The sequence below is a fragment of the Larimichthys crocea genome, chromosome XVI, assembly GCF_000972845.2.
Source record: "Larimichthys crocea isolate SSNF chromosome XVI, L_crocea_2.0, whole genome shotgun sequence".
Classification (NCBI taxonomy): Eukaryota; Metazoa; Chordata; class Actinopteri; family Sciaenidae; genus Larimichthys; species Larimichthys crocea.
The window spans coordinates 18,479,017-18,503,760 of record NC_040026.1 but is presented as its reverse complement, the minus strand read 5'-3'; the positions used below and the strand labels follow the sequence as shown (position 1 = coordinate 18,503,760).

Below are 24,744 nucleotides of genomic sequence, written 5' to 3'. Positions count from 1 at the left end.
GTTTCACAATAAACTGTCGGCTTAATCTGTGGTGTAATATATTGTCAGGAGCTGGCAGAATGCAGCCATTAGCTACTCATGTACGTATCTGACAGGTTTGCTCTTAGTCTGATAAGAGTAGACTTCTCAGTTTACATTTGGCCGTCGTTGCATCATTTTGAAGATAGAAAAATGTAACTCATGCTCAACATTCTGACATTTGTATTTGCTGATCTTTGCTTTACTGATAATCCTCCACAGCGCCGTAATGTGTAACTGATGTCACTCAGACCGCAATGATAAAATCTCCATCCCACGCGCTTCTTCATGGTGCGCCTCCTCCGCTTTCTAGCGCGCAGTTCTAATCACACAAACAAGCCGTCGTCACTGTGACTCTTATGTTGGTTCACGGCATGACACCATTCATTATGATGGCTTACTGCATCTGCTACGTATTACTGGAAATGAGTTAGTTCACTGACGCGATTCGGTGGGAAAAAAAAAAGGCAGGGGATTCCCTGTTTACTGGGATCGGACTCTTAAAGAGCCACATCAGAAATGATGATTTTTGTACAAACAGACAAATCTGATTTATTTGTCAGTATTTTGTTGGTCTGTAAATCTACACTGAAGCAGAAACTGTGGTGCCGCTATACTGTCAGACCCACCACAGGCTGGAAACCTCCAAACACAATATATATCACTGCATCTTCTCTCTCTACTTTCATTAATTTCTCCTTTTACAGAGTTTTGCTACACACCAAACATCAAATGCCATAATCAAACTCAACTTTTGCTGTAATAAATGTTATTAAAGTCAAGTTTGACCATCTAATCTCCACCCTTAATTGAACAAACTCTTCTGGGATACTTCAAGATGTTCAACTTTGTGAACACTAATACTCTCCCACGGAGCCAGCCTCTCCCTCCAGCATGGTTTCTACAATATATATATACATGCAGCTCTCTCTGTGCTTAAGGATTATATTTCATAATTCTGTGATCTTATAGAGAATGTGACAGACTCTGGGGAAATACAGTGAACCTGAAGGAATACAGACAGTATGTTCAAATCAGTAGTGGGTGGAAATGTTAGACATAGTTAAGAAATCGCTTTTTGTTCAACTTCGGGTTTCACAGAGTTCACTTGAGAAAAAAACTTGTTAAAAATGTATCAGACTTCTGTAATATGAATATATAAGCTGTGTCCTCAGGTGATTTATTCCACATGTTATGTATTTGAAGTCATTTTACAAAACAAATGTACAAAAAGAAAGTTATTTTAATTCCCTTTTGGCCACAGAAGAATTCCCCACTATCGTCCATCTCTTCTCTTCATGACGTTTTGATGAAGAATGCATAGATTTCACCTCCACTGGCAGCTACTCACCTGGTGTGTCATCTTAGTTCGAGTATGTGCCAAGACGAAACTTGCATATCCGCCATATTCTGCCTGCCACCGTCACCGTAGAGACAGTTTGAAACATGTGGTCACAGGTTGAAGAGAGAACGTTTTTCAGTGATGTAATTCCCAAGAAACTGTCCCACAAAGAGGACTTGTTTTTTGCCTTGTCTTCCACATAACTGTGACTGTATCCTGGAAACACTGGCTCGGTTTTCTCCTAAATTTTATCAGAAGTACTAGTCACCACATGTATGACACTCTTTAAAATACTAATGAAGCAGAACTTGTTGTTGCCATTTGATGAAACAAAAACCAGAGGTACCCAATCCATATAGTTATGTACTATAAACTAAAAAATGTCTTTTGCATTTCTACATTTTTAAGATTTAATTTTAACTTCCACGGGCCGCACGTCTCTCAATGAAGGAGAACCTAACTCTAACATTTTTTGCCCTTTATCACGTGAATGATATTTGTCATAAGTTGCGTGGGAAGAATAGTAACTTCTTTGACTTTAAGAAAAAGGAAAAAGGTCCTCTTACATCCACCAATAACACTCCAGGGTTGATATTTCAGTATTTCTCTGAGTGCCCTATAAAGGGTTAAAGGGTGTATTCAAGAAAGAAAAACGAAATGAGAACTCCAGCGCTGACAGATGTCTTTGGATCATGTAGCTGATTAACTGACTTTAGCTGAATATGAAAGTAATTCTTAATGAATTGAGACTTCTTCACACAGCCAAAGCAGCAGAGAGTCTGAGGGGTTGCCAGCAGTTTGGGAAGGGGCAGACAGACAGTCTTTACCACACAGGAGATGAGAAGAAAGACAGAAGTGAAGCCAGACTGCTGATTGATTTCAGGAAAGCCACAGGGCCCACACACACATACACAAACACACATTAGAATACATGCCCTCCCACTCTTTTCCATGCTCACACACACATACACACATCCCCGAAGGCAGGCATGTAACTCTGTAGTGCACCGGGTCAGACAAGGATTGGTTACACGAGGAATTCCCTTACTTACTCCTGACGTGACAGCTGGATTAGACACATGTTTAGCCTGGAGGGGCGAGAACGCATGTTGATCATGTGCGTGCGTACGTGCGTGTGTGTTGCTGTTAACCTGGACATTTTCCTTCTCTGGGAATTCATTGAACATACTTGCATGGTGGCTGTAGGGCATATCACTGAAGTTAAACGGCTTGAGAAAATCTTTAAGTTCCCTCACCGTTCTCTCTTTCTCCTCTTTTTCCCATCTGGCAGGGCGTGGTGGGTCGAGAGCCGTTCCCCTTACCTGCACTTCCTTCTCCAGCCTGTATAGACCCTTCAGAGAGTTACTATGAGGAGGCTCAGCCCTATGAGGAAACTTTTAATGGTAAGAACTCTGATTCAGTGTTCAGATTTCTGCTTCCCTGTACTTGTTTCACATAGACACAGCTATTCACAGCAAGGCCCAGCTCAAGACGTGTTAAACTGAGGCTGTTTCATCATGGAAATACTGGTAGCTCACCAGGTAAACCTCAGAATCCACCGGAAAAAAAAAAAGATGATATTTTGTGATTAGACGGACAACCAATACCAAGCTATGTGAGCCACAGACATATCAGCTGGGCCTCTTCCTGCTCTGTTGTTTTTATTCTTCAGAAAACCTAAACCTTTCAGGTGTTAACCATAATGCAGACTGACAGTATAGCGACACATACTCTTACAAGAAATGTCTAGGTCTCGTAGAAGGTGGTTTCATACACTGCGAGACTTGCGCTGTAATAAAAATAAAAGCTGTGCTGCATGCACTGAAATGCCATGACCGCATTTCTAAGAGGTTTTGCTCTGCAATAATGCTGCATTAGGTTTGTTTACATGTTGGGCTGTGGTAGAGACTGTACGTTTAACTTCTGAATTGTAACACACTGAGACCGTAGAGCAGGGGTCTCCAAACTACGGACCGCGGGCCACATTCGGCCCGCCTAAACAATTGGAGTGACCCACTTAACGATCCCAAACAATCCATCTGAACATGGCCTATTTTTCAAAATTGCATTTTCCTATTATAAAATATCCACACTTAATGATTAAGCTTGGCATTCTAATTAAAATCTACCTTATTTACGAACTATTTACAGTACTAGCTAATTCGGCGGGTCAGGGGCAGCCACACGGTGCGGGAGGATCCCCTCATGGGACCTCTCCCCGGCGCTGGCTGGCCTCCACGGGCGCATTTCCTCCGCGGCGGTGCGCCGCGACCGGCTCTGGATCGGCTTGGAAAGGCTCGGGGGCAAAGGTGGCTCACGGCTCCGGCCGCGAGCTTCACAGCGCCCTCCTGCCTGGACCTCAATACTTCCCGGGGCCGTGGACTTAGTGCTCGCTGCGCCCTCTCCGCGACTGCCTGAATCGCAATTTATCGCAACTTTCACTTCCTCCCGCAACAAAATCGCTACAAAAATGTAAAAAGCACCGCATTTTTTTTGAAAACCTCATGCAACATCAGGCATTTAGGCCGCAACTATTTCAATTTCATTTTCAATATCATTTCTGGTTATAGACTGACCCCCATCACTGAAAGGCAAGTTGATGTGACCCGCAACGAAAAAAGTTTGGGGACCCCTGCCGTAGATTATATCTAAATATATCTAAATAACAATGGACACAGCCTCTGTGACAGGTTTCTGAAGAGCCGCTGAAAGCTCAGACTGTCTGGTCGGCTTCTTGGCAGTTTCTGCCTCCGAGTGTTGACAGCATTGACAGCACTCACCTGTCAATCAAAATTCTCTGAAAAGTGTATAACCTTAACTTTAAGTTCAGGTGTGTGCTGCAATTCTAACCAATCAAATCAATTCTATAAATAAGAAATAGACATTTATCCTCGTATTTTTTTTCTCCCAATCTTCCAAACTTTCTCCGTCTTCTTCTTTCCGATTCCTTCGATGTTGTGTAGATCTGGACTGTTTTGGCCTCTTCTCAGGGCCCTGGATGCGAGTGCAGAGCTCTGACAGTGTGGTCTATGCTGTTATCAACAGGGGTAGCTACCTCTCTATCACTGGATGAGTGTGTTCGTGTATGCCTTGTCTTGGTCTTGCTGTTGTGCACTGCCCAATCGGCATGACCTCAGTCCTCATTGTCTGGCATGAGTATCTGTGCATGTAAACAAACAACTTTTTGTCGAGTGACGGTCCCATCTTATCAATTTCCTCATTTTTTGTCATCTTTCCTGTCACCGTCTTTCATCAGTGGTTTAACACGTTATTTGCAGCCTGATTGTTGTAAGGAAATCCCGTTCCATTGTAGGTCATCATGAAGAAATAAGACACTGACATCATTTGGTCCTTCAAACTCATTTAATGTTTAATGTGTATCGCTGCTCCTCATGCCTTTTAACTCCAGCGCCCATTGTTACGTTGCCGCTTTGTTTTTAGTTTCTCCGGTTAAAGCTTAACATTTCTGATTTTCTGTTACTTAGATGATGGGGAAGCAGTTAGCAGTTCATACGAGTCGTACGACGAGGAGGAAGTGACCAGAGGAAAGTCACCGTCAGCACAGCACCAGTGGCCGTCAGCCGAGGCGTCCATTGAGCTGATGAAGGACGCTCGCATCTGTGCCTTCCTGTGGAGAAAGAAGTGGTTGGGCCAGTGGGCCAAACAGCTGTGTGTCATCAAAGACCATCGCCTACTGGTGGGTACAAGACTGTGTGAAAATCTGAATGAAAGTTTTCTGTTTTCTGTTTATGTTCTGTTCTATTATGGTCATGAACACAGAGGGTTTTATGAGGGTTTTTTTGAAGGGTAGGATTTGTTTATATTCTGCTTGTAATTAAAAGATAATTTGAAGAGAGAACCCTCCAAATATATTTAAAACTCTATGTTTAGCTGTCACACACTGTCCTTGTTTGACACTTATTTTTAGAATGGAAACTATTAGTACAATAAATCAAACTCTAAACAAATGTAGCTGTACAATCGTTTAATATGGTTCAAATGGGCTGAAAATGATGAGAACGCCTCCAACGCCAAGGAGCAAAACAGCACAATACCAGGACCAGAACCGGGACAAAAATATGCTAATTTGCTTTCTTTCCAAGAATTAACAAAAACTCACTGTACACCTAGTGTATGCCCAGTGGCAAATGGCAAACAAGAGACCAACTTGCAGGTGAATAAAGTGCAAAAGCTGGTGACTAAACAGCTTCAAGTTTTTCTCAAGAGGTGGTTCTTTATACAGTCTATGGTGGAGACCAAAACAAAAGCTAAAAGGACGGTTAATTTCAGACTATTTATCAGACACAAACTCAAACCCAATGGAGGTTTCAGGCAAATGTTTGCCAACTGACACATTCACCATATTACCTTTGCCAGATAATAATATGTCAATGCAAAGTTTGTTACACTGCCCCCAAGTGGCCAAAAAGTCTCTCGGGATTAGCCGTGCTTAGTATAAACACTAGAAGCAGGGTTAAAAAGCGAACTTGGATCTCTCTGGTAACCGGATCACAAATTGAATGTTGTCTCTGCCCCTCTCAGTGCTATAAGAGCTCCAAGGAGCAGACACCTCTGCTGGATGTGAGTCTTCTGGGCTGCAGTGTGGTCTACAAGGAGAAGCAGCTGAAGAGGAAAGAGCACAAACTGAAGATCATTCCCGTGGGAGGGGAGGCCATCGTGCTGGCTCTACAGAGCAAGGAGCAGACAGAGCAGTGGCTGAGGGTGAGCATTATTACTCAACATGTAAGTTTTTTCTGCAGTTTTGATGCTGACGTTAATCAACCACCTGTTTATTCATTAGGTGATTCAGGAGATCAGTCCCAAACCAGCCGAAAACTGTGACCCCTCTGTATCTGACTCCCCAAGGCTCATTTGTACAAAGGTACATTTATTTTTCATCCTCATGCTTTAGAGCACCCGTGAAGGAGTTTTTGATTGCCTCTGCTTAAACCACAGAAACCACTGGGTTCAGTAACAGTTTCATAATTTGTATCACTAATAAATCATGCCAACTAAAATGTTGACATGAACTTTAAGGGAGAGCTGAGTGAGAGACACTCTGTGGCCTCAGAGAGCGGCAGCAGCACTGACAGCCATGCTGAGATCCCTGAAAACAAAGATGGTGAGTCGCTTTTAGTCAGTCCATAATATGCTTTTAGGTACACGCTGCTGCTGTAAATACCTGATCGCAAAAATGTCATCAAAAATCAAATTTTTTTCCTCCTTCTTCTCTTACCCTGCACAGTGAAGAAAAAAAGCAGCACAGGTTTGAAGTTCAGCAACCTCATGAACATCGGCAAGAAGAAAACCTCTTTGTTAGAGAGCCCAGAGAAATGTGTGGACACCTCAGGTGAGCAACGATCTACCGGATCCTGATTGAAGCAATAACCAAATTTTAATCATTGGGCTTAGTAGGTCTAACGGCAGTGGCACTTATTTTGTAAGATACTAGGATGTAAATACTCTATTTCTCTACCTGCTCAAGAATTCTCGTACAGTATTACTAACTCGTGACTGAGTTACCTCCTCTTACCATCTGTCAGGCTACCTCAACGTGTTGGTGAACAGCCAATGGCGCCCCTGCTGGTGTCTAATCAAGAACGGGCAGCTATGGTTTTACCAGGACAAGGGCAAGAACAAAGTGAGCCAGCCAGCTGTGACCCTTGGGGGCTGCAGCGTCTTGCCCGACCCCAGCCCTGAGCACCTGTACTCCTTCAGGATCGACATGGACGGCACACAGCTGGCAACCTTAGAGGTAGACGTCCACTGTCTTTTCTGATGATTTGAAACATCCCTGCAAAATGTAAGGAAACTGAACAGACAGTCGTGTTATTACTGTAAAGGCTGGATTAAATTACAGTTTAGTGCTATAATGTTTCTCCAACCATTGGTGAATAAATAGTTTGACACTCTTTCACTAAAGTGAAGGATGTCAGCCGGTTAACGGTCCATGGATGGAAGGTTTAGAAGGTATATATCTTCAATTTGCTACCTTAAGATCTATAGATGCTGCAGGTCCAGGAGTTTTGCAGCCAAACCTCCTCCTTCTCCTTTGTGCTTGGAAAGGGAGGCGAGTGGTATTCAGTCGGTTGCAATCTGCAGCTTTGTTTTCCTTAGATGAGAGCTCACTTCAGCGTTACTACTGTTGGAGAAATAACCAAAAGCCTAACACGTCTGGAATGACCAAAACAAACGTCAGCACTTTCTCAATGAGAGAAAAGGCCCCTAAACACTAACATGTCCTCATTTGGAAATCACTTTCTGCTGACATCACTCTTAGCCTATATAATATACGTGTGCGCGCAAGGGTGGTCTGCATGTGTGCGTACATGTGTGTGTGCGTGAAGGGTGTGGATGTACTGGGATTTCAGGCACCGATGCTACGCCCTTTTTCATTAAGCTTCCAGTACCACCCTACTACCCTAGTGCACATTTGGTCATAGGCAATGGAATTTAATGTTTAGTCTCGAGGGCTCTATCTGACAAATTGATGGTTTGTTTTTCTTTCTTGTTTCATGTTATGAGTCTTTTTTTTCCCCCACAAATGTATTGTATTATGAATTTCCAGGTCCAGCATTAACTAAAGCAAACAACCTTTTTTTAACTATACATGAAATATTTCAGTTTAGGTAGATGGGCCAAAATAGTAGTAGGCTGTTGTGTCTCTTCATAAATCTGCTTTATTATTGTTATTACTATAAAACATTCTGAATCAAAGTGTTGCCACATAAGTGTATATTCTATATATAAACTGTTATATTCTTATTTCACAAATTTCTAGAAACAGTTTTACGTCTTTGTGCATATTAAAATACTGCTGGATGCTGTATCAATCATCTTATTAATACAAAAAGAGACAGATGGCATGCAACACAAACCATGAGCTCACAATGTTGCAAGTGCATGGTATGTACTGAATGCACTTTGTCCCATCCTTTCCTCTTCTCTCTCTCAGGCTAAGACGTCCGCAGACATGGGCCACTGGCTGGGCCTCTTGCTGTCACAGACGGGGAGTAAGACAGACCCAGAGGAGCTGACTTACGACTACGTCAACGCTGAGAGGATCTCCAGCATCGTCACTGCTGCCAAGACGTCCTTTTAGTGAGATCCTCACTTCTGTCCACTTTTAATGTAGTAGTACTGGTCCCACTGGTGTGTGTGTGCACAATATTTAAACAAGTCTTTGTGCGTATTTGTGTGTTTCTCTAGCTTGATGCAGAGGAGGTATTCAGAGCCAAACACCTACATAGACACCCAACCCTCCCTCACGCTCAACTCTGATGAACTGTATGATGATGTGGCCTCTATAGCTGATCCAGAGGTGTGTTTGTGCTAAAAAAAAAAAAAGATAGGAATCTAACTGATAACTAAAATGTGGTTTACTTTCTTTTTTCAGTAATAAGATTATTAAATATCATTTTGTTAATATATCTATTAGGTCTCTACGTCCAGTGTCATCTGGCCTCTCTACCATCTGTGTTTTTTTTATTAAGTTTAATTTCGGTTTTACTATTACATATACCCACACTATCTGTACCCACTGTCCAATTACATAACTTCCTGTTTCCGTGTGAAAAGGACACTGAGGAGAGCGGCCTGCCAGACATTGAAGACAACAATCTGCAGGAACATGATCAAACATGTGCGCAGGATACACAAAACCCAGAAGAGGACACTGAAAACAGGATTTACCTGGACCTAGTCCCTGTACGTTCCTTCCTCCATACATCCTGTGGGAGTAAAACCTCCCCTGCCAAAGAAACTTCTAGACATTCCCTAGTTGCAGTAGAAGACCAGAAGGACGCCTCATCTCAAACTAAAGAGGTAGGTAGTTGGCTTTCATTATTATTTTCTGTATATAGTTTGTTAAAACAGACGTGTTATTATACATCCCCGTTTCTAAAAAAGTTGGCATGCTGTGTAAAATATAAATAGAAGCAAAATGTGATGATGTGCAAAACAATGAAGTCCCTGACTGGTGATATTGAATGGACCCTCAGACGGCACTGCATCAATAACAGGCATGATTCTGTCATGGACATCCCCTCATGGGCTGAAGACGACTACCAGAACCACCAAAAGCGGTGTTGTAGTCAAGACCAGCTAAACCGAGACCAAGTCAAGACCAAGACCAGAGTGTATCAAGACCAAGACTTGATTTTTTGGGCTGATCGCTGAACGCTGGCAGCCGTGTTAGTCACAGGTCACAGGGTTCACAGCCACTAGTATTATATAATATTCATTTCTTTTTTTATTGACCTGCTTCATAAAATACTTTGCAGCTGTTGGCTTGTGGTCTTATGGTTAAACCTCGACCTGAACTAACTGTAGAGAAACTTTTTGAATCGTTTCTCAGCCGCTTGTACCGTCATGCATTTGCCTCTCTTTAGCCGCGTGCCTACATCAGTTCACCATGAGGTAAAAGTGAAATTCAATCTGAAGTGTGAAATGCGTGCTCAAAATGACATCAAAATCAAATTGGGCACATCATTTTCCAAAATAATATTTCTTAGTTTCAACATTTGTTAAATTTGCACTATTTTAAATTAAGTATGGGATTTCAATGCTTTGCAGACGATCCCGTTTTGTTTCTTGCCAACTTTTTTAGAAACAAAAACTTGTACTAAATTCAGTAGCTTCTTTGTGTAAATGCCATTTACCCGCATTACATTTATAAATCATATTTTGTGCTTTAATTCTGTGCTTGATGAATTCAAGAAGTTTTTCCTTGGCACCATTGCCAAGTGCTTGTTCATGGTGGGAACTGTTGAGTCTCTATAACTAATAATCTAGAAAGCACAGTCTAGTTTTGCTCTATGTGGAAACTGTCATGAGATAACGTCTGTTGTGATTTGATGCTGCGTAAATAAAACTGAAAATTTAATTCCAGGTCATTTCAACGGACCGAACTGAGCCAGACACGACACCTGTGTTAAATGGAACAAGTCCAACCTCCGCTACTAGCAAACCTGAACAAGAGCGCCCCCCGACTCCCTCTCCAGCCTCGCAGCCACAAACTCAACCAGTCAAGACCTCATCCCAAAGCCAGGAGACCCCAAAGAGGATGAGCCTGGGAATCCCACAGGCCTTCAGCTCCTCCGGGGTTCAGATCCATAAAGTACAGACTGCTGCCGGGTTTCCTCACAGTCCTCAACCATTGCGACCCAAATCACATACTATAGGTAAGGACAAAAAACAGGCACAATGTGTTCGCTTTTTTAGGTAAAATTGTCTTATCAGAATGAATTTTATTGAGCAAATGCAGCTATTATAGTTTTCCTCCACACTAAGTAAGATTAACTGCTTCCCTTTCCTCTGTAATCTTACGTTACCATGGCTCCATCTAGTGAAAAACTGCATCCTCTGCAGTCAAAGGCACATTCCCACAGTGGAGTGCAGATTTATATTAAAAAAAAATGTAAAAATAAAAGAATAATCAATGAATCTGCTTTGTTTCTCTGTTTGTCCTCTGAGAAAATATCATGATAAATAGCTCATATTGTGTTATATCCGTGAAAAAATCCATTCTCAGGGTCTCCCGGTGCAGTTGAAGGGAAACTGGGCAAGAACCGCACAGAGGCAGATTTGCGGCGCTACATCGACGAGCGTGACCGCCTGGAGAAAGAGAGGGAGGAGATGAGGAGCAGCCTGGCAACGCTGAAGAAAGAGAGGAGGGAAATCAAAGAGGAGCTCGGCGCCTGCCAAGGTACGTCCACCTCGCTTCCTGATCCACCGATTGTACACCGATCTGATGTGACTGACGGCTGTCCGTTATCCACAGATCCCAAGCAGCAGGCCTCATTAGAAGCCCGTTTGAAGCAGAAGGAGGAGGCATGTCGGGAGGCGGAGCGCCGTAGGGTAGAGGTGGAGCTACGATTGGTAGAAGTGAAGGAAAGTCTGAAGAAGGTGGAGTCGGGGCCTTTCACACTGGGAACCACACTGGACAGCAGCCTCCAGGACACACCCACGGTTAGTGCACTGGTTCAAACATGGACCTCAAAGTATTTCCACTCGCTTAGCTTCTTCCCCTAACTTTGTCATTTTACCCTCTAGTCTAAAACAGCAACCCTGCCTGCTCAACAGACATCATCATCCTCATCATCGACATCATCCCAACCCGCCAACAGCAACGTCAGTGCAGACCCTGGCTCCCCCGTGAACTCTGCATCTGCGCTAAAGAGCAGACCAGCATCCATCATGGCCACCAAAGGCAAAGTCCTGCAGAAAGCTAAGGTGAGACTATAGATTTAAAGTGTATAATGATTGTATATACTTTAAAACACCTGAATTTCATCCTTTCCTTTTGTATTAACAGGAATGGGAGAAGAAATCCACCATCTAGAGGGAAACCGGAACGCCCTTTGACCTCCTTTGACCTCTCAAACCCACAAGTTTCTCAGACCAGAAAGTTCAATCAACATCTTCTTCCCTTCACTCTCTGGATCCTTCATCACCTCCCTGTCCAAACTATAAAGAGCCAATCAGAGAGCTGCACAAGCCGTCTTCTCAAATACCACTGGATAATCTCAGTTTCAATGACTTTTCAAGTTGTTTTTTCCCCCCCTATTTGCAATCAAGGAAATTGATGTAGTAGCATTTTGGGCCAGTCTCACGTTTGTTCCTGATAACGATGCACATGATGGGATGTTTCCACATTGAAAACAGCCAACCGACATTTGAAACCACTGAAGTCTGAGACATAAAGACACCGCTCTACAAAATTGGCCATTTTGTACGCTCTAGATTGTAGCTTGGTTCATATATGCTGGTAGCCAAGATGTAAATATATTTACACCATTATTCGGCCTTTTGGCTTGTATTGCTAGCTAAAAATGCACTTTTTATTCAAATAAAAATGTACTGACAACAATGCTGGATTGGAATTTGTTTATAACAATGCTTCCTGTTGTTACCTTTAATGTTACACCTGTCCGTTCAGCTTTTCTGTTGGAAATGGACTCAAGGTTCACCGTAGTAACAACGCAAAAAGGACACTGGAAGCCGGCAGCATTAAAAATTTAACAAGGTAATTAGAGCCAACCCAGTCGCTTCTCACTAATGAAATAATAAAGCATTCATGAAGGGGAGTCGTTTGATTATACAATGTTCATCTGGCAAATTTCGAGACGGTTTTAAAGTGTTTAAATGTTACTTTTGGTCATAAGTTTGAATGATTTCAAATATGCCACTTTAAAGCCTGTTGTACAAGTGGAATAATTGTCCCATTTAAATTTTAAATGGGACAATTTTCAAGTTTTTTTTTCCTCTTTCTCCAAAATCAGTAAAGAACAGGGTAAGTTATAGTACAAAACAAGGTAGTTATATCGCCCTAACATAACCGATAATGAAATACATATACACATATACATATTTATAAAATTATTAGTGAGAACAATCATCTAATAGACCTTTTTCACAGCAGCCATTTGGACATGAAAAAGGTCTATTAGCATCTAAAAAAAATAATAAAATAAAAAACTCAAAAAGTTGAGTGATTCAGTTGGTATAAAGCTTTTTTTTTTGGCACAAGTTTGATTTTTTGCCTTGGCTCCAAGGAGGATTAAAGATTGTGTTGAGACATTAAACCAATTAAATGATGACACGGATATACACTATAATATAATATAACCAATTCATAATAATTCAATAAAAATACACAAAAGGACACTGCAGTAGAATTGCATACAGTTTGAAGGCACTTTCTGAGGTTGAGTTCGAGTTTAAATATTGAAACAGTAGCATTAGTTTTTTCCCTTTACTCCTTTTGCGTACCCGCAAACATCCTTTGTTTGTAAGTGTCTGTTTTGTCGTTGTAGGAGCGTGTGGTGTTATCAGGCGGCGTGTCTCCTGCGGTGCAGTTTGTAGTGATGCAGGAGCTCCCGGTGGCTCTTCTTCTGCCTGCTCTTCTTCCTGAGACCACCAGGTCTCGGTTGATCACCTCTGGTCCTGCCGCTTCCTGCGGACAAACCACAGAAAAAGTCATCTACATTGGGCAAATAACAAAGCTGTTGCTACGGGGATTCTTTAGTGAACTGTGATGGAAAGTAAATGCATCCCAAAATATCCCACAGCATCACAGCGATTTAACGCTAATGCTGATACAAAGGAAAGTTCTGTAGGAAGGAAAAGAAAGGTGGAAACAAAGGAGTGAAGTCACTGACTTGTTTCACAGTGTGGTCCTTCGTAGCCCTGGCATTGACAACGGAAGCTCCCTCCGGACAGGGTGCAGACCCCATCGTTCATACATGGGTTGGGCTTGCACAGGTTTACTGGCATTTTAGCCTCTAAGAGAACGAAATGTATCATAAAAAACAGCCGGTTACTATGACAAAGACTATTTTGTAGACATTTTAGTGAAAGGAAATACAGAAATGAGATCACAAACAACATATTTCTCGATCTAATCCACAGGAAAAGTTTGTTAACGGAGATATTTCCCTGCGTTCTCACCTGAACACAACATCTGCACCAGAACATCCTCAAAGTACTTGAGATCCTCGTAAGACAGCACTGAGATCATGTGCTCCTCTGAACCAGCGATCTGCATCAGCCTCTCTTTCTGTACATCCCCGATACCGATCACAAACACCGAAACTCCGTTGTCTCTTAACTTCTGAGCTGGAACGGCGGCGTCATCCCCACCTGAACCATCCGTCACCACCACCACAGCCTTGTTGACTCCGGGCCGCGCGCCTTTGGCCACCGTCAGGACGTTGGAGTGGATGTGAAGTAAAGCCGCGCCTGTCGAGGCCACTCCACCCATGTAGTTGGCATCACCTACAGCCTTGAGGATGGCAGAGCCGCTTTCATGGGAGTCCAGGTTGAAGACGGTGTTGGCTCTCCTACCGTAGGTCACGAGTGCCATTTGAGCCACATCGCGGTTGATGTCGAACTGGACGCTGATGCCGCGCACAAAGTCGCGCAGGGTGGAGAAGTTATCGCGCCCGACGCCGCCTGAGGCATCCAGTGCAAACACCAGGTCTACGGCTTGACCCAAACAACCTGAAAAACAAAAAAGACAGAAGAATAATGTAAAAACAGGTGAGCAACACTGAATTTAAACTCCACATGCTGCCCCTTTGAGTAAAAGTAAAAGTACCTTGTGTATCCACACTGCAGATCTTAGCCTTGAGCTCAGGGATCTTGCCACTGAACTCAGGGGTTGAGTAGGTGATAGTCCTCTGGGGATTTCCGGTGATATTATTCAGCTGTCCCTTTAAGTTGTCTGGACCCACAGCTATCAGGAAGATCTCTCTGTCTCGTGCATATTTAGAGGGCTCCACCACCTCGTCAGCTGAAGGAGTGGCGGTGATCAGCACCACCACGCGGGGCAGATCATCCGTGACGTCGGTAAAGCCTGGCGAGGTCACGAAACCGTGACGGGTGACGTAGCGAAGCGCCTGGCCAGTCTTGGTCTCGCCGCCGATGGGTTGGAGCGCTTGCACGGCCTTAAGCAGACCCTTCAGGTCCCCTTTGAACTTGCCGACCTGGGCTTGGACTTTGGCCTCTCCGCCGAACACCGCCAGGCCGACTCTGCTGGGGGTGTCGGACCCGATCACGTTCTGCAGGAAGCGCTTCAAGAAGGACTTGAGGCGGAGGAAGCCCTCCAAGGTGAGCGTGGCGGAGCCCTCCACCAGGAAGAGCAAGTCGACAGAGCAGTCCAGTGATAATGCAGGAGCTGGGGATGGATGGAGGTTAGTCAGGTTAGTTTGTTCTCTGCATTAAAGTCTGCTAACATCTCAATAAGTATAAAGACAGTGTACGGACCACAGTGTGGGTCTCCTCCGTAACCGGGTGGACAGACGCAGCTGTAACCCTCTGGACCTTCGGATACACATGTTCCACCATTCAGACAGGGCTGAGAGTCACAGGGATCTAGAGGACAGTGGAGAGAGAGTAGCTTAATAAAGCACATGTACAAATAGAGAGAGAAAGAAGAGTTTGTTTACCTGGACAGATGGTCCGATGGCAGACTGTCTGGTGTCTCTTGTACACCTTGTTGTACCTGCAACACACACACATTTGGACAAAAACATCCTTAGAAGAATTTTAAACCTCAGAAAGAAGATCAAATGAAAACGTTTCACTGTGGTAAAGTTGCAATGTACTGTGAAATTAATTCAGAGGCCATTTTAATTTGCCCCAGGAGGGTCTGGCAGAATTACACTTGCTCGTTTTGTTTTTTTTATTAAACGCCCTCACACTGACACAGCACATTAACACATGGGAGTTGGCCTTGTTGAACAGCCACAATCTTTGTGGATCATTGAGCAACAAAAGACACGAGTATTTTTTCCTCCAGTCTGATGCAGAACGACACCAGACCTCCTTTTTCCTTCATCATAAAACTTCCAGACACTGCTGTGGGTCTATAATTCCAGAGAAACCGAACCAGACTAACAAGATTTTAAATCCCAAGTTATCAAATATCTCATGCCGATCTTTAAGAAATGTCATATTGTAACAATTATAAAGAAATGTAAAGTTGTAGCTATTAAAATGCAACTTCACTAAACAGAAGAAGAAAATCTTCTCATTGACTTCAAGATGAGGATGAACCCAAGAATATTTGCACGTATACTTGCCTGTAGTATGGGCACAGAGACGTATATGGGGAAATCCCCTTGGAGCCTTTCCAGCACATGAAATTCCCCTGCAGCTCTTTCACAGTCTCCAGCGTCTTCCTCTCACAGGGAAACAACTCCACCTGACAGCCTGGACAACAGGACAAAGGGATTGGGTGTTAAAAGCCGAGGGCACGTTAGGTGGAAAAGAGTTAAAAAGAGCAACATAAAAAGGATTTAGATAGATAGGGGGCACAATGAATCATGTCCAGTGGCATCAGATTAATAGTCTGAAGTCTATACATGTGGAGGATTAGCATGTGTAGCAGTGATTGCCTCCAGTGCAAAAGTGTTCCACCTGCAGGTATGGCATCGCAGACAGAGAAGGTGCTCAGTGTTGTGTACAGGCCATTGACAGCATCGTGGAAATGCTCCGCAAAGAAAACATGGCTCTCCATCGGTTCACTGGCCACAGCATGTAGCTCCTCCCACCTGGGAAACAAAAAAATAGTGACTTTTAAAAAATAAAAAATTTGGCCTTTTTATGCCTTCATTGATAGGACAGCTGAAGATAGACAAGAAGCATGGGGCAGAGAGAGGGGGAGTGACACGCAGTAAATTAGCCGTCCAATACGGGATTCGAACCGGAGCCAGCTGCAGTGAGGACTATAGCCTCCACACACGGGGCGGCCGCGTAACCCACTACGCTACCGACCACCCCGTGACTTTTTTTTTTAGAGACTTTACTGCAAACAAATAATTTAATGTGTTAATATTGGCAACCAACCATCAAACGTACCTGGGGTAGCGTAGGCCCACGGCAAACAGGACCACGCCGGTCTCTTTGAGCGTTGCAGCCGCCTGCACCACGTTACCCTGAGACCTCCCATCTGATAAGAGGATGATGATCCGGGCTGCAGCGGTGGAGTTACGACCGCCTGGGAAACCTTTCCTCAGTATGTATTTAAGAGCCAGGCCTGTCTGGGTGCTGCCTCCCCTGGGAAGTCAAATGTTTTTGTTAAAATAATGCTGAAACAGAGCAATTAGAGAATGTGAACTGCACAGTAATGTACTGCATGTCACAGCCAAAGTAAACCACAGATCAGTTTTGGTTGGATTCCTCTTGTAGAACTGTCTGAGTTCTGGCTGAGTTTCATCACTTCGGGGCTTAATAAAGACGTTTAACCCTGTGATACTTTTCAAAAATAACAGTCACACCGGGAGCCTCTTTCACTGAGACACAAAAGTTTAATAGATTCAAAGTTCCTCGTGATTGGACTGCTGAAACAAAAATCAGTGATGTGAAGGCAGTGACGGTTGTCACCATGTCATCTTTTCATGAAAACAATGATCTGCTGGGACACTACAAGACAATTCAGGTGCAGGCATGATCTCAAGATCTTAGCATCCGTTTGTACTTGTTGGATCTCAGACACTCGTACTTACTTACGTGCAGACTTAAACGACAAAGACGGATAAGAGTAATCTTAAGTAAGAGTAATTATCATTATTTGATCATTAGCTTTTATAGTTGTTCAGTTCATAACTCATTTAAGACTTACGTATACTAGGTTTGTGTCTAAAAGCTTACATATTAAAATCATTGAAAAGGCAACATTAGCATATTTTTGAGTCTTTTTAAGTTATATTCTGACCTTATTACCTCTTTTGTTTGAGATATCTTTGGTAGTCTCTATTAGTTTTATTCATATTCTTATTTATATCATTGATCAGACGATGAGATGCTTATTATAAAAGTAGAGCAGCAGAATAAAGAATTTAAATCAAAAGTGTTGCATTAACGATGCATGAATAAACATACTGCTCGTTTGATTTTAGTCAAAGTGACAGCTAATAAGTTCAAAACATGGGTAATCATTTCAAACCAGATGGCAAGACCCACAAACTCCCCCGCCCCACACACACACAAACACACACACACACACACGGCCAAATTACCTTCCTCTCTCTCGGTTTAAGCACTTATCCAGTATCCGGTGACCACCTGTGACGTACCCCTCTAATCTGAAATTAATTTGTTTTTCCTTTCCAGTGAGCGTTTATATCACTTAGCCACTGAGCATATGTATAAGTGTGTGTGTCTTTACTTTAAATAAATACAGTTCAGAATCAGATTACGTGATTTCTCAAAACATATAAAGAATCCACTGACTATTTTATTAACTCGGGAATTATTGTCACATTCATGCCGGCGTCAGCCTCAGGTATGTTATCATCCTGCTCAGGTGTCTCTTTCATAAACCCAGCTTGTTTAATTTGCTAAACTGTAGGAGTTTAATTTGGCTTGATGAACTGCATATGTGCTGCTATATCATCTTATAAATTCGTGATTAAAAATCAGGCTATAACAAAGCCTTTTGCATCCCAAAACATCTTACATCATATGGTAAGATAAGAGGAGAAACACACCTGTACGACACCTTCTTCATGTGCCTCTTCAGCTCTTGTTTGGTGGTGTGCGAGTCCAGAGAGAACTCCAGCCGAGGAGTGGAACCAAACTGGATCAAGCCGACACGCACCTGGACAAAAAGATGGAGTTAAATGAATAACGACTGGACGTGAAAGAGAGAAAGAAAGAGAGGGATGCACATTGAGAAAAACAAACCTTGTCTGGTCTGATGTCTAGTGCTTGACAGAGTTTGATTGCGTAGTGTTTGGACCTCTCGAAGCTGCCCTTCCCCACGCTGTAAGAACCGTCCATGAGGAAAAGGATATCCATGGCTGCTGAGCACTGCATCACTTCCCATGGAAACACACAGAGAGTTAAACACACTGGCTATCTAGATAAAAGATGTAGGTGCAAACTCATTCATTGTCTTCATTGCCCCTATTATTTTCCTGTTTATAAGCATTATGGGATTATCCTGGTTAGTGATCAAATGGGCTGTTGGAGATGAAAATAATACCTCGACGTAATAAGAGAGAAACAGCTTAGCACGCCAGACCTCTTTCTCACTCTCCCAAAGCATGTTTGTACTCGCCGGTGGCATAAATAATCAGAGGTCATGTAAGAATGTGCCATTTCCATTACAGACTTCTGGTGACTCATGGGAAAGTCACCTCCAAAACTCTGTCTCCTGCGACACGGACGCCAGGCTAATAAGACCACCCACTGCCTCAAAAGGATTCTTGTCACTCGACCTTACAATTTACAAGCTCTTTGTATAACCTAACTGCATCACACTTTTGAAATGTTCGCGCACCTCTACGTGACCCCCTGTCACTTTGACCTCATCACGCTTGCATTAGCCTGATCGGCATCAGCTGTTTCATTCAAGCTGCGCTGGCACATTTAGTACACACACGTGGGTTTATCGCGCTGCTGTTATAACCAGGCACTTCTCCCTGTTACACTGTTGATGTACTCATCGCTCCTTCCAACACCACAACCTCCTTCTTATGTGTTGTTTTGGCTATTTTTGACTGAAAGTCTGTGTAAAATAAGAATAAATATGTGTTCTGTGTTTGTCAAGACCAAAGAAGAAATTTGAATCGTTAAAAATATCGACAAGTTTATTAAATTAGGTGTCACATCGGGTAAAATGAGCAGTATAGTCATTTCAGCTCCAGGACTGTGGGGGCGTGTTCACTGAAGCCACGCCCAGTGGCCTTAGTGTGTCATCGAGCCACCCTTTAGGACCACCCCAAAAAATCCTGGAATGAAAACTCGTTGACTAAATTTTCATCTTCCAATATATTTGATGTATTTTCAAAGACTTTAATCTGTATGATAAGTGTATTTAAGTGTCTGAACTGTATATTATTTATTGTGCTAATACAAGGCCAGAGTGATGATGACGAACATGCTTTGTCGTGAGGTACACTCACTTTCTCCTGCCGAGTTGATCTTTCCGATGTTCTCATGGCTGGTTTGGATCTCTTGCACCGAGCTGCTCCGATGGACTATAAGGGACAAAATACACAAGGGTCAAATATCCACATGTAAAGTATGTGTACAGTATTATGCACATGCTTGGTGCCACCATATAACATTTAGATACAGCAGTTAGGCCATTTTTTTCAAGCATTGAAACATTAAAGAAACATTTTGTGGTTCCTGGTCTGGGGTTCGACATCCCTAAAATGTAAATCTGAAATTAGTAAGAAAAGAAAGAACATCTGCATCATACTATTTTTAGATTTTTTCAAAAACCACATCTCATCTTTGCTTTTTTTCTTACAAATTACGACACAAGTGAAAAAATTAAGCAAGAAAATGAATCACACTGATGTGTATCCACTTAGTGTCGATCAAAAACTACAATTAAAAACAAATAAATAAATAAATATGATTCGGTTCCTGAAGCTATTACGGCTCACTGATTCCAACTTGATCCGTTCCGCGAGAGATAATTATGTATTCAAAAGTAATGTGAGCAGACAAGTGAAGAAAAACCATTGTTTCGCTCCATTCACTGAGAGCACGTTGCTCTGTTCGAGCACACGTTGTCCAGAGAGGAGGGACGTGTTGTTTCCTGTGGATATGCTTTGTCGTCCCTGGTAACCCAGACGGGTCACAGAGGCATTCGTCCAGCACGGAGATGAAGCGCTTGAGTGATTTTTACAAACATTAAACAGATTCCACTCCCTGGAAAGCACAGTCCCTCTCTTCACTCAAGAGTACAAGGGTGAAAATGACTTACAGCTTTGCTGTAATGCTTCGGGATGTCCGCCTAACGTTGATTTAGCGCCTGTAAATGAGCTCAAACAGGTGATAAGTCTTGCGGTGACTTCTTCAAGTGTCAAAACAGGAAAACAAGAAAGAAGGACAAGGAACATGAAAGAAAGACTCAACGTACAAGAGTTCAGTGGGAATAAGGGCAACAGAGGATTTAGTGCTAACATTGACTTTGTCCTCGTACTGTGCTCATCCGTCTATCACCAAGAAAGGTTAATAATAACAATAACAATGTTAACAACAGGGATAATATATCATTTAAAGTCTTTTCATGTTTTCAGCAACTATTTTCCAATTTTGAATTTGATTTTGAATCAAAAGACATTTTATTCAGAGAAAATAGAGCCGTAAACTTCCACATCCCTCTTTTAAATGTGAATGAAATCCAAGTCTTTATGGAAAGTCTTTAATCATCCGTTCATTGGAGGAAAAGGGAAAACTCTGAGGTCAGGAAACATTAAACAAAAGTGCCATCTGCAACTGAGAGGCCACAGTGGCCACCTTTTTTTTTTTTTTTAAAAAACAGTCCTCACCCTTTCATTTGCCCCTAATTCCAACAAGAGTCCAGCCCTAAAGACCTCCTGACAGTGAAAGTTTCAGGTCTTGGCAAGCTGCTTTCTCATTCTCATGGTCATTGGGGCCCCTACTGCTCTGAACAAAACGTCTGTCTGTTCAACCAAGTGCCTCGAGCTATTTCACTCTATATCTTTTAATGTGAATGAAAATGTATGAGTCCATGTCTAATTAATCCCACCATGGTCTGGGACATATAAGGAATATCCCCTTGAAATCAGAGATTAAACAGTAGGATCAGCTTCTTGCCTATCTGGGAAATTTCATTTGACAGGCTGGATTACATGGATATTGAGCCGGTGACTGCAACATGTTATCTGCGTTGTCAGCACAGGAGGAAAAGGGGGGGGGAGCGTCTTGACAAGGTGAAACAGTCTGGTTTGCTCAAGTTCAAAGTCTTAAAAGGCCACTAATAAATACTTCAGATGGTGCTGAAGCTGTCATTTTTGAAAACAACTCAAAGATTATATTGCCCCACGGGTACCGCCTCTCCCCTTAGGCAAATACCGATACTCTCAGGTCCGACAGAACGACTGAGGATACGCTATTAAAGTGATGCGAAACTTGACTTAGCTGGAAACAAGCAGTATTTTATACGCAGCGGGCAGGAAATCACTTTGAGGAGAATATAATGGGAATTCTTCGGCACTGAGAGACTTGACAGGTTTGAGCGGTAAAATACATTGTGAAGAATCTCAGGGTGACCGGAGGAGCATCCGTCAAAGCATCGTATATATTTTCCACCACGTAGTGTGCAAACTTACACCTCAAATATGCTCGCAGATAAACATTTTCATCCATGTGTTTGTGATTATATCCCAAACATTCATCTCGAATGCTGATCCATGGCCTGAGGTGCATAAACACAAACTAGTACCTCTCTGTTTCCCTGTTTCCAGCCTTTAAGCAAAGCTAATAATAATCTGTTTCCAGTCTTTATGACATATCTTTGTGACATATTTACGGTACAGACAACAGGCTACCTGCTATTATTTACTGTGCGGACATGAGGAGTGTCAATCTTGTTCATGTTATTATCTAATTATAATATATAAGTAGGGCTGCCACGATTAGTCGATTAGTCACGATTATGTCGACGAACAAAATCGTTGACAACTAATTTAGTAGTCGATGCATCGTTTTTGTTTTTTTTCCGTGGGGGCTCTGGGTCGGCATGGAAAGACTCTGGGGCGAAGGTGGCTCACGGCTCCGTCTGCGAGGTTTACAGAGTCCGCCCACCCGCCTTTTACCGGGACAGTGAATTTACGCATGATCCGTTTAGTCGACTAAGCAAAAAAATAATCAGTGATTAGTCGACTATCAAAATAATGCTCCTGTCCAGGAGCAGAGCTGCGACCCCACCTCCTCGCCATGCCCACCTCTGATGTACCTGCACCGGTAAGGGTCTAATTTGTCCAGCCCTATATATATATATAAGTAGCTTGTGCAAAGACCTGAATGTTAAAACGTGGACGTACAACTGGTGTAACCTCATGAGAGCGTTCTCAACAGCCAACAGGCAGCCATAAAACAGCCGTAAAGATGAGTGAAAGGTTGTGTACTCTCCAAATGACGTGACCGAACGATACTAATGGTTCGGATACATTAAAAACATTAATTAGAACAGTCCTTGATCCAAAGTCTGTGAATACCAGAGAGGTACAGAAGGCACTCTTTAACTGAAAGTGAATGCAAAACAGTAATAAAAAAAAAAGAGCATCAACCGACCTTGAAGAAGCAGCAGTGTTAAGAGGAGGGAGGGTGGATATGAGGGTGCATGTCGGGACACCTGGAATGATAAACAAAAAAGGTGCACGCTTAAGAAAAAGAAGGAACAAAAACAGGAGAATGAGTGCACAGTGGTAGCTCACAACAATGACCTCCTAACTAAGTAATGTGTTGTTGTATCTCCTTATCAGAGGCAAGCTCTAACAGAGAAAGTGCTAAATATTTACAAGAAAAAAAGGATTCTTATCCCTGTGATCATCTTTTGACCTTCAAATTTATCTTGGAAGTCCAGACCTCAAGTTTGGGAACCATGGGGGGAATTTCATTAGAAAGACAAAATGTTGACAATGGATTTTGAATGTTTTCATTTTGGATTATTTCTAGAATTCAAGACGAAATGTGGTTCAAACCTCCGAAGATGCAACCTGTAGCCTTTACCAGACAGTTAATGAAGGATGATATTAGCTATAAACCACGTTTACTTCTTCATCTGGTAAGTCAAGAGATAAAGTAAAGTAATCTGAGTACCATGTTTTTTACAGGTTGTGGTCAAGCCACAATCTTGCAAAGAAAACTCAAGAAGTCCAGGATGTGCTGCGCCTGTGCTGGATCTACATACAATCACACTCCTGAAGAACATGACATTTCACTCACTGACTTGAGACCAGCAGTCAAACACTCATGTCGGGTCACAAAGATTAGCAATATCAAGATCTTCTTCTTTTGATGTGTGTGTGTGTCAGAGCCATAAGAGAGAATTAATACGGTTTCTGAGTATGGTGATCTAACCAACAAAATAATCATTCATTTATTGCTAGTAACCGTTTACTCGATACGCCTCTAAACCTGATCCTACCTCTGAATCTGATTAACTTTTAATTGAGTGAACATATAACTTCATGTTAACTCTTCGATTAGAACCGACATCTAAATCAAGGACTAACAACCGCCGCCTGCCTTATTTCTGTCTGCCATCGGGTACGCATAAGAAGTGAGGGGCTGTAAGGTAAGGTTGATTAACTCTGGCTGCCGATAAGCTTCGGCCATAATATCCTGTGTGTGTGTGTGTGTGTGGTGTGTGGGTGGGTTGTAAAGAGGGCAGACATGCCAGAGAAAGCCTCCTTACAGGTAAAGCTGTGTGTATATACCCCCAGACAGAGATAGAATTGTGTGCAGGACGGAGCCTCTGTTTAAGAGGAGTCTGTGTCTGCGATGCAGATCTGCAGAGCTGACATGCGGCAGGCTGTCTGAGAAGCCGCGGGCGCTGATAAACACATCAGGGGCTATTGATGCTCTATTGTGTGCACTCGGCGGTACGTCGGCGAGGACAAGAGATTTCATTACTGCCATGGGGGGGGTGGTGGTGGTGGCAGGAGCTTGTAGTGTATAGAGGAAGCAGTCATGCATGCCTACTATAAAAACACAACACATGTGCACTGCACACACCTGTCTCAAAAGTTGGCCGCCTCTTCACAAGCATTCTTCTCGATCCTTCCCCCCCCCCTCACTATCGGCTTTCCTCACTTTTTATCTGTCAGCGAACAACTTTGTTTCCTGTTCGGCTGAAGTTTGGTCGTCGCTAGGCTGAAAGATTTCACTAATCAAAGTCCTATCTTGCTTTTCAACTAGACATCAGCAGTGACAAATAGACAAAGCATTTGGAACATTTCGGGAGGTCAAATTTTCATACTCTGCTTGAGAGTTATTAATCTTATCAGTGTGTATCTGCAGAGATGATGTTAAAACTAAGAAGCAAACTGGGGGCATTCCTGAAAAATGAACCACGTTTAAAAAGGAAAGACCTAAGCCGAGGATGTGGA

General features: G+C 42.8%; 2 protein-coding genes across 6 annotated transcripts in view; one reads left to right on the top strand and one right to left on the bottom strand.

Annotated features, from left to right (window-relative positions):
- afap1l2 (actin filament associated protein 1-like 2) overlaps nt 1-12,230 on the top strand; it is a 35,952-nt gene extending 23,722 nt beyond the window's left edge. For 2 of the 3 annotated variants that reach the window (XM_010742060.3, XM_027289587.1), the window contains exons 5-19: nt 2,652-2,763; nt 4,846-5,057; nt 5,903-6,082; nt 6,162-6,242; nt 6,398-6,482; nt 6,606-6,710; nt 6,904-7,115; nt 8,316-8,461; nt 8,570-8,681; nt 8,939-9,184; nt 10,251-10,542; nt 10,893-11,066; nt 11,142-11,329; nt 11,414-11,593; nt 11,676-12,230. In XM_010742060.3, coding sequence (XP_010740362.3) covers nt 2,652-2,763; nt 4,846-5,057; nt 5,903-6,082; nt 6,162-6,242; nt 6,398-6,482; nt 6,606-6,710; nt 6,904-7,115; nt 8,316-8,461; nt 8,570-8,681; nt 8,939-9,184; nt 10,251-10,542; nt 10,893-11,066; nt 11,142-11,329; nt 11,414-11,593; nt 11,676-11,702 — 2,352 coding nt within the window. In that variant the 3' untranslated portion in view covers nt 11,703-12,230. The remainder of the gene's footprint in view (nt 1-2,651; nt 2,764-4,845; nt 5,058-5,902; nt 6,083-6,161; nt 6,243-6,397; nt 6,483-6,605; nt 6,711-6,903; nt 7,116-8,315; nt 8,462-8,569; nt 8,682-8,938; nt 9,185-10,250; nt 10,543-10,892; nt 11,067-11,141; nt 11,330-11,413; nt 11,594-11,675) is intronic. The other variant, XM_019264787.2, reaches the window with a different exon arrangement.
- Nucleotides 12,231-12,232: 2 nt separating this feature from the next.
- Nucleotides 12,233-24,744, bottom strand: part of vwa2 (von Willebrand factor A domain containing 2) — a 17,294-nt gene continuing 4,782 nt past the window's right edge. For 2 of the 3 annotated variants that reach the window (XM_019264790.2, XM_027289589.1), the window contains exons 3-14: nt 19,774-19,848; nt 18,551-18,684; nt 18,355-18,464; nt 16,724-16,921; nt 16,283-16,416; nt 15,946-16,075; nt 15,310-15,365; nt 15,128-15,235; nt 14,460-15,038; nt 13,811-14,362; nt 13,522-13,644; nt 12,233-13,316 (exon numbers count right to left, since the gene is read on the bottom strand). In XM_019264790.2, the coding sequence (XP_019120335.2) occupies nt 13,192-13,316; nt 13,522-13,644; nt 13,811-14,362; nt 14,460-15,038; nt 15,128-15,235; nt 15,310-15,365; nt 15,946-16,075; nt 16,283-16,416; nt 16,724-16,921; nt 18,355-18,464; nt 18,551-18,684; nt 19,774-19,848 (2,324 nt within the window). In that variant the 3' untranslated portion in view covers nt 12,233-13,191. Of the gene's footprint in view, nt 13,317-13,521; nt 13,645-13,810; nt 14,363-14,459; nt 15,039-15,127; nt 15,236-15,309; nt 15,366-15,945; nt 16,076-16,282; nt 16,417-16,723; nt 16,922-18,354; nt 18,465-18,550; nt 18,685-19,773; nt 19,849-22,924; nt 22,986-24,744 lie in introns of all 3 variants that reach the window. The other variant, XM_027289588.1, reaches the window with a different exon arrangement.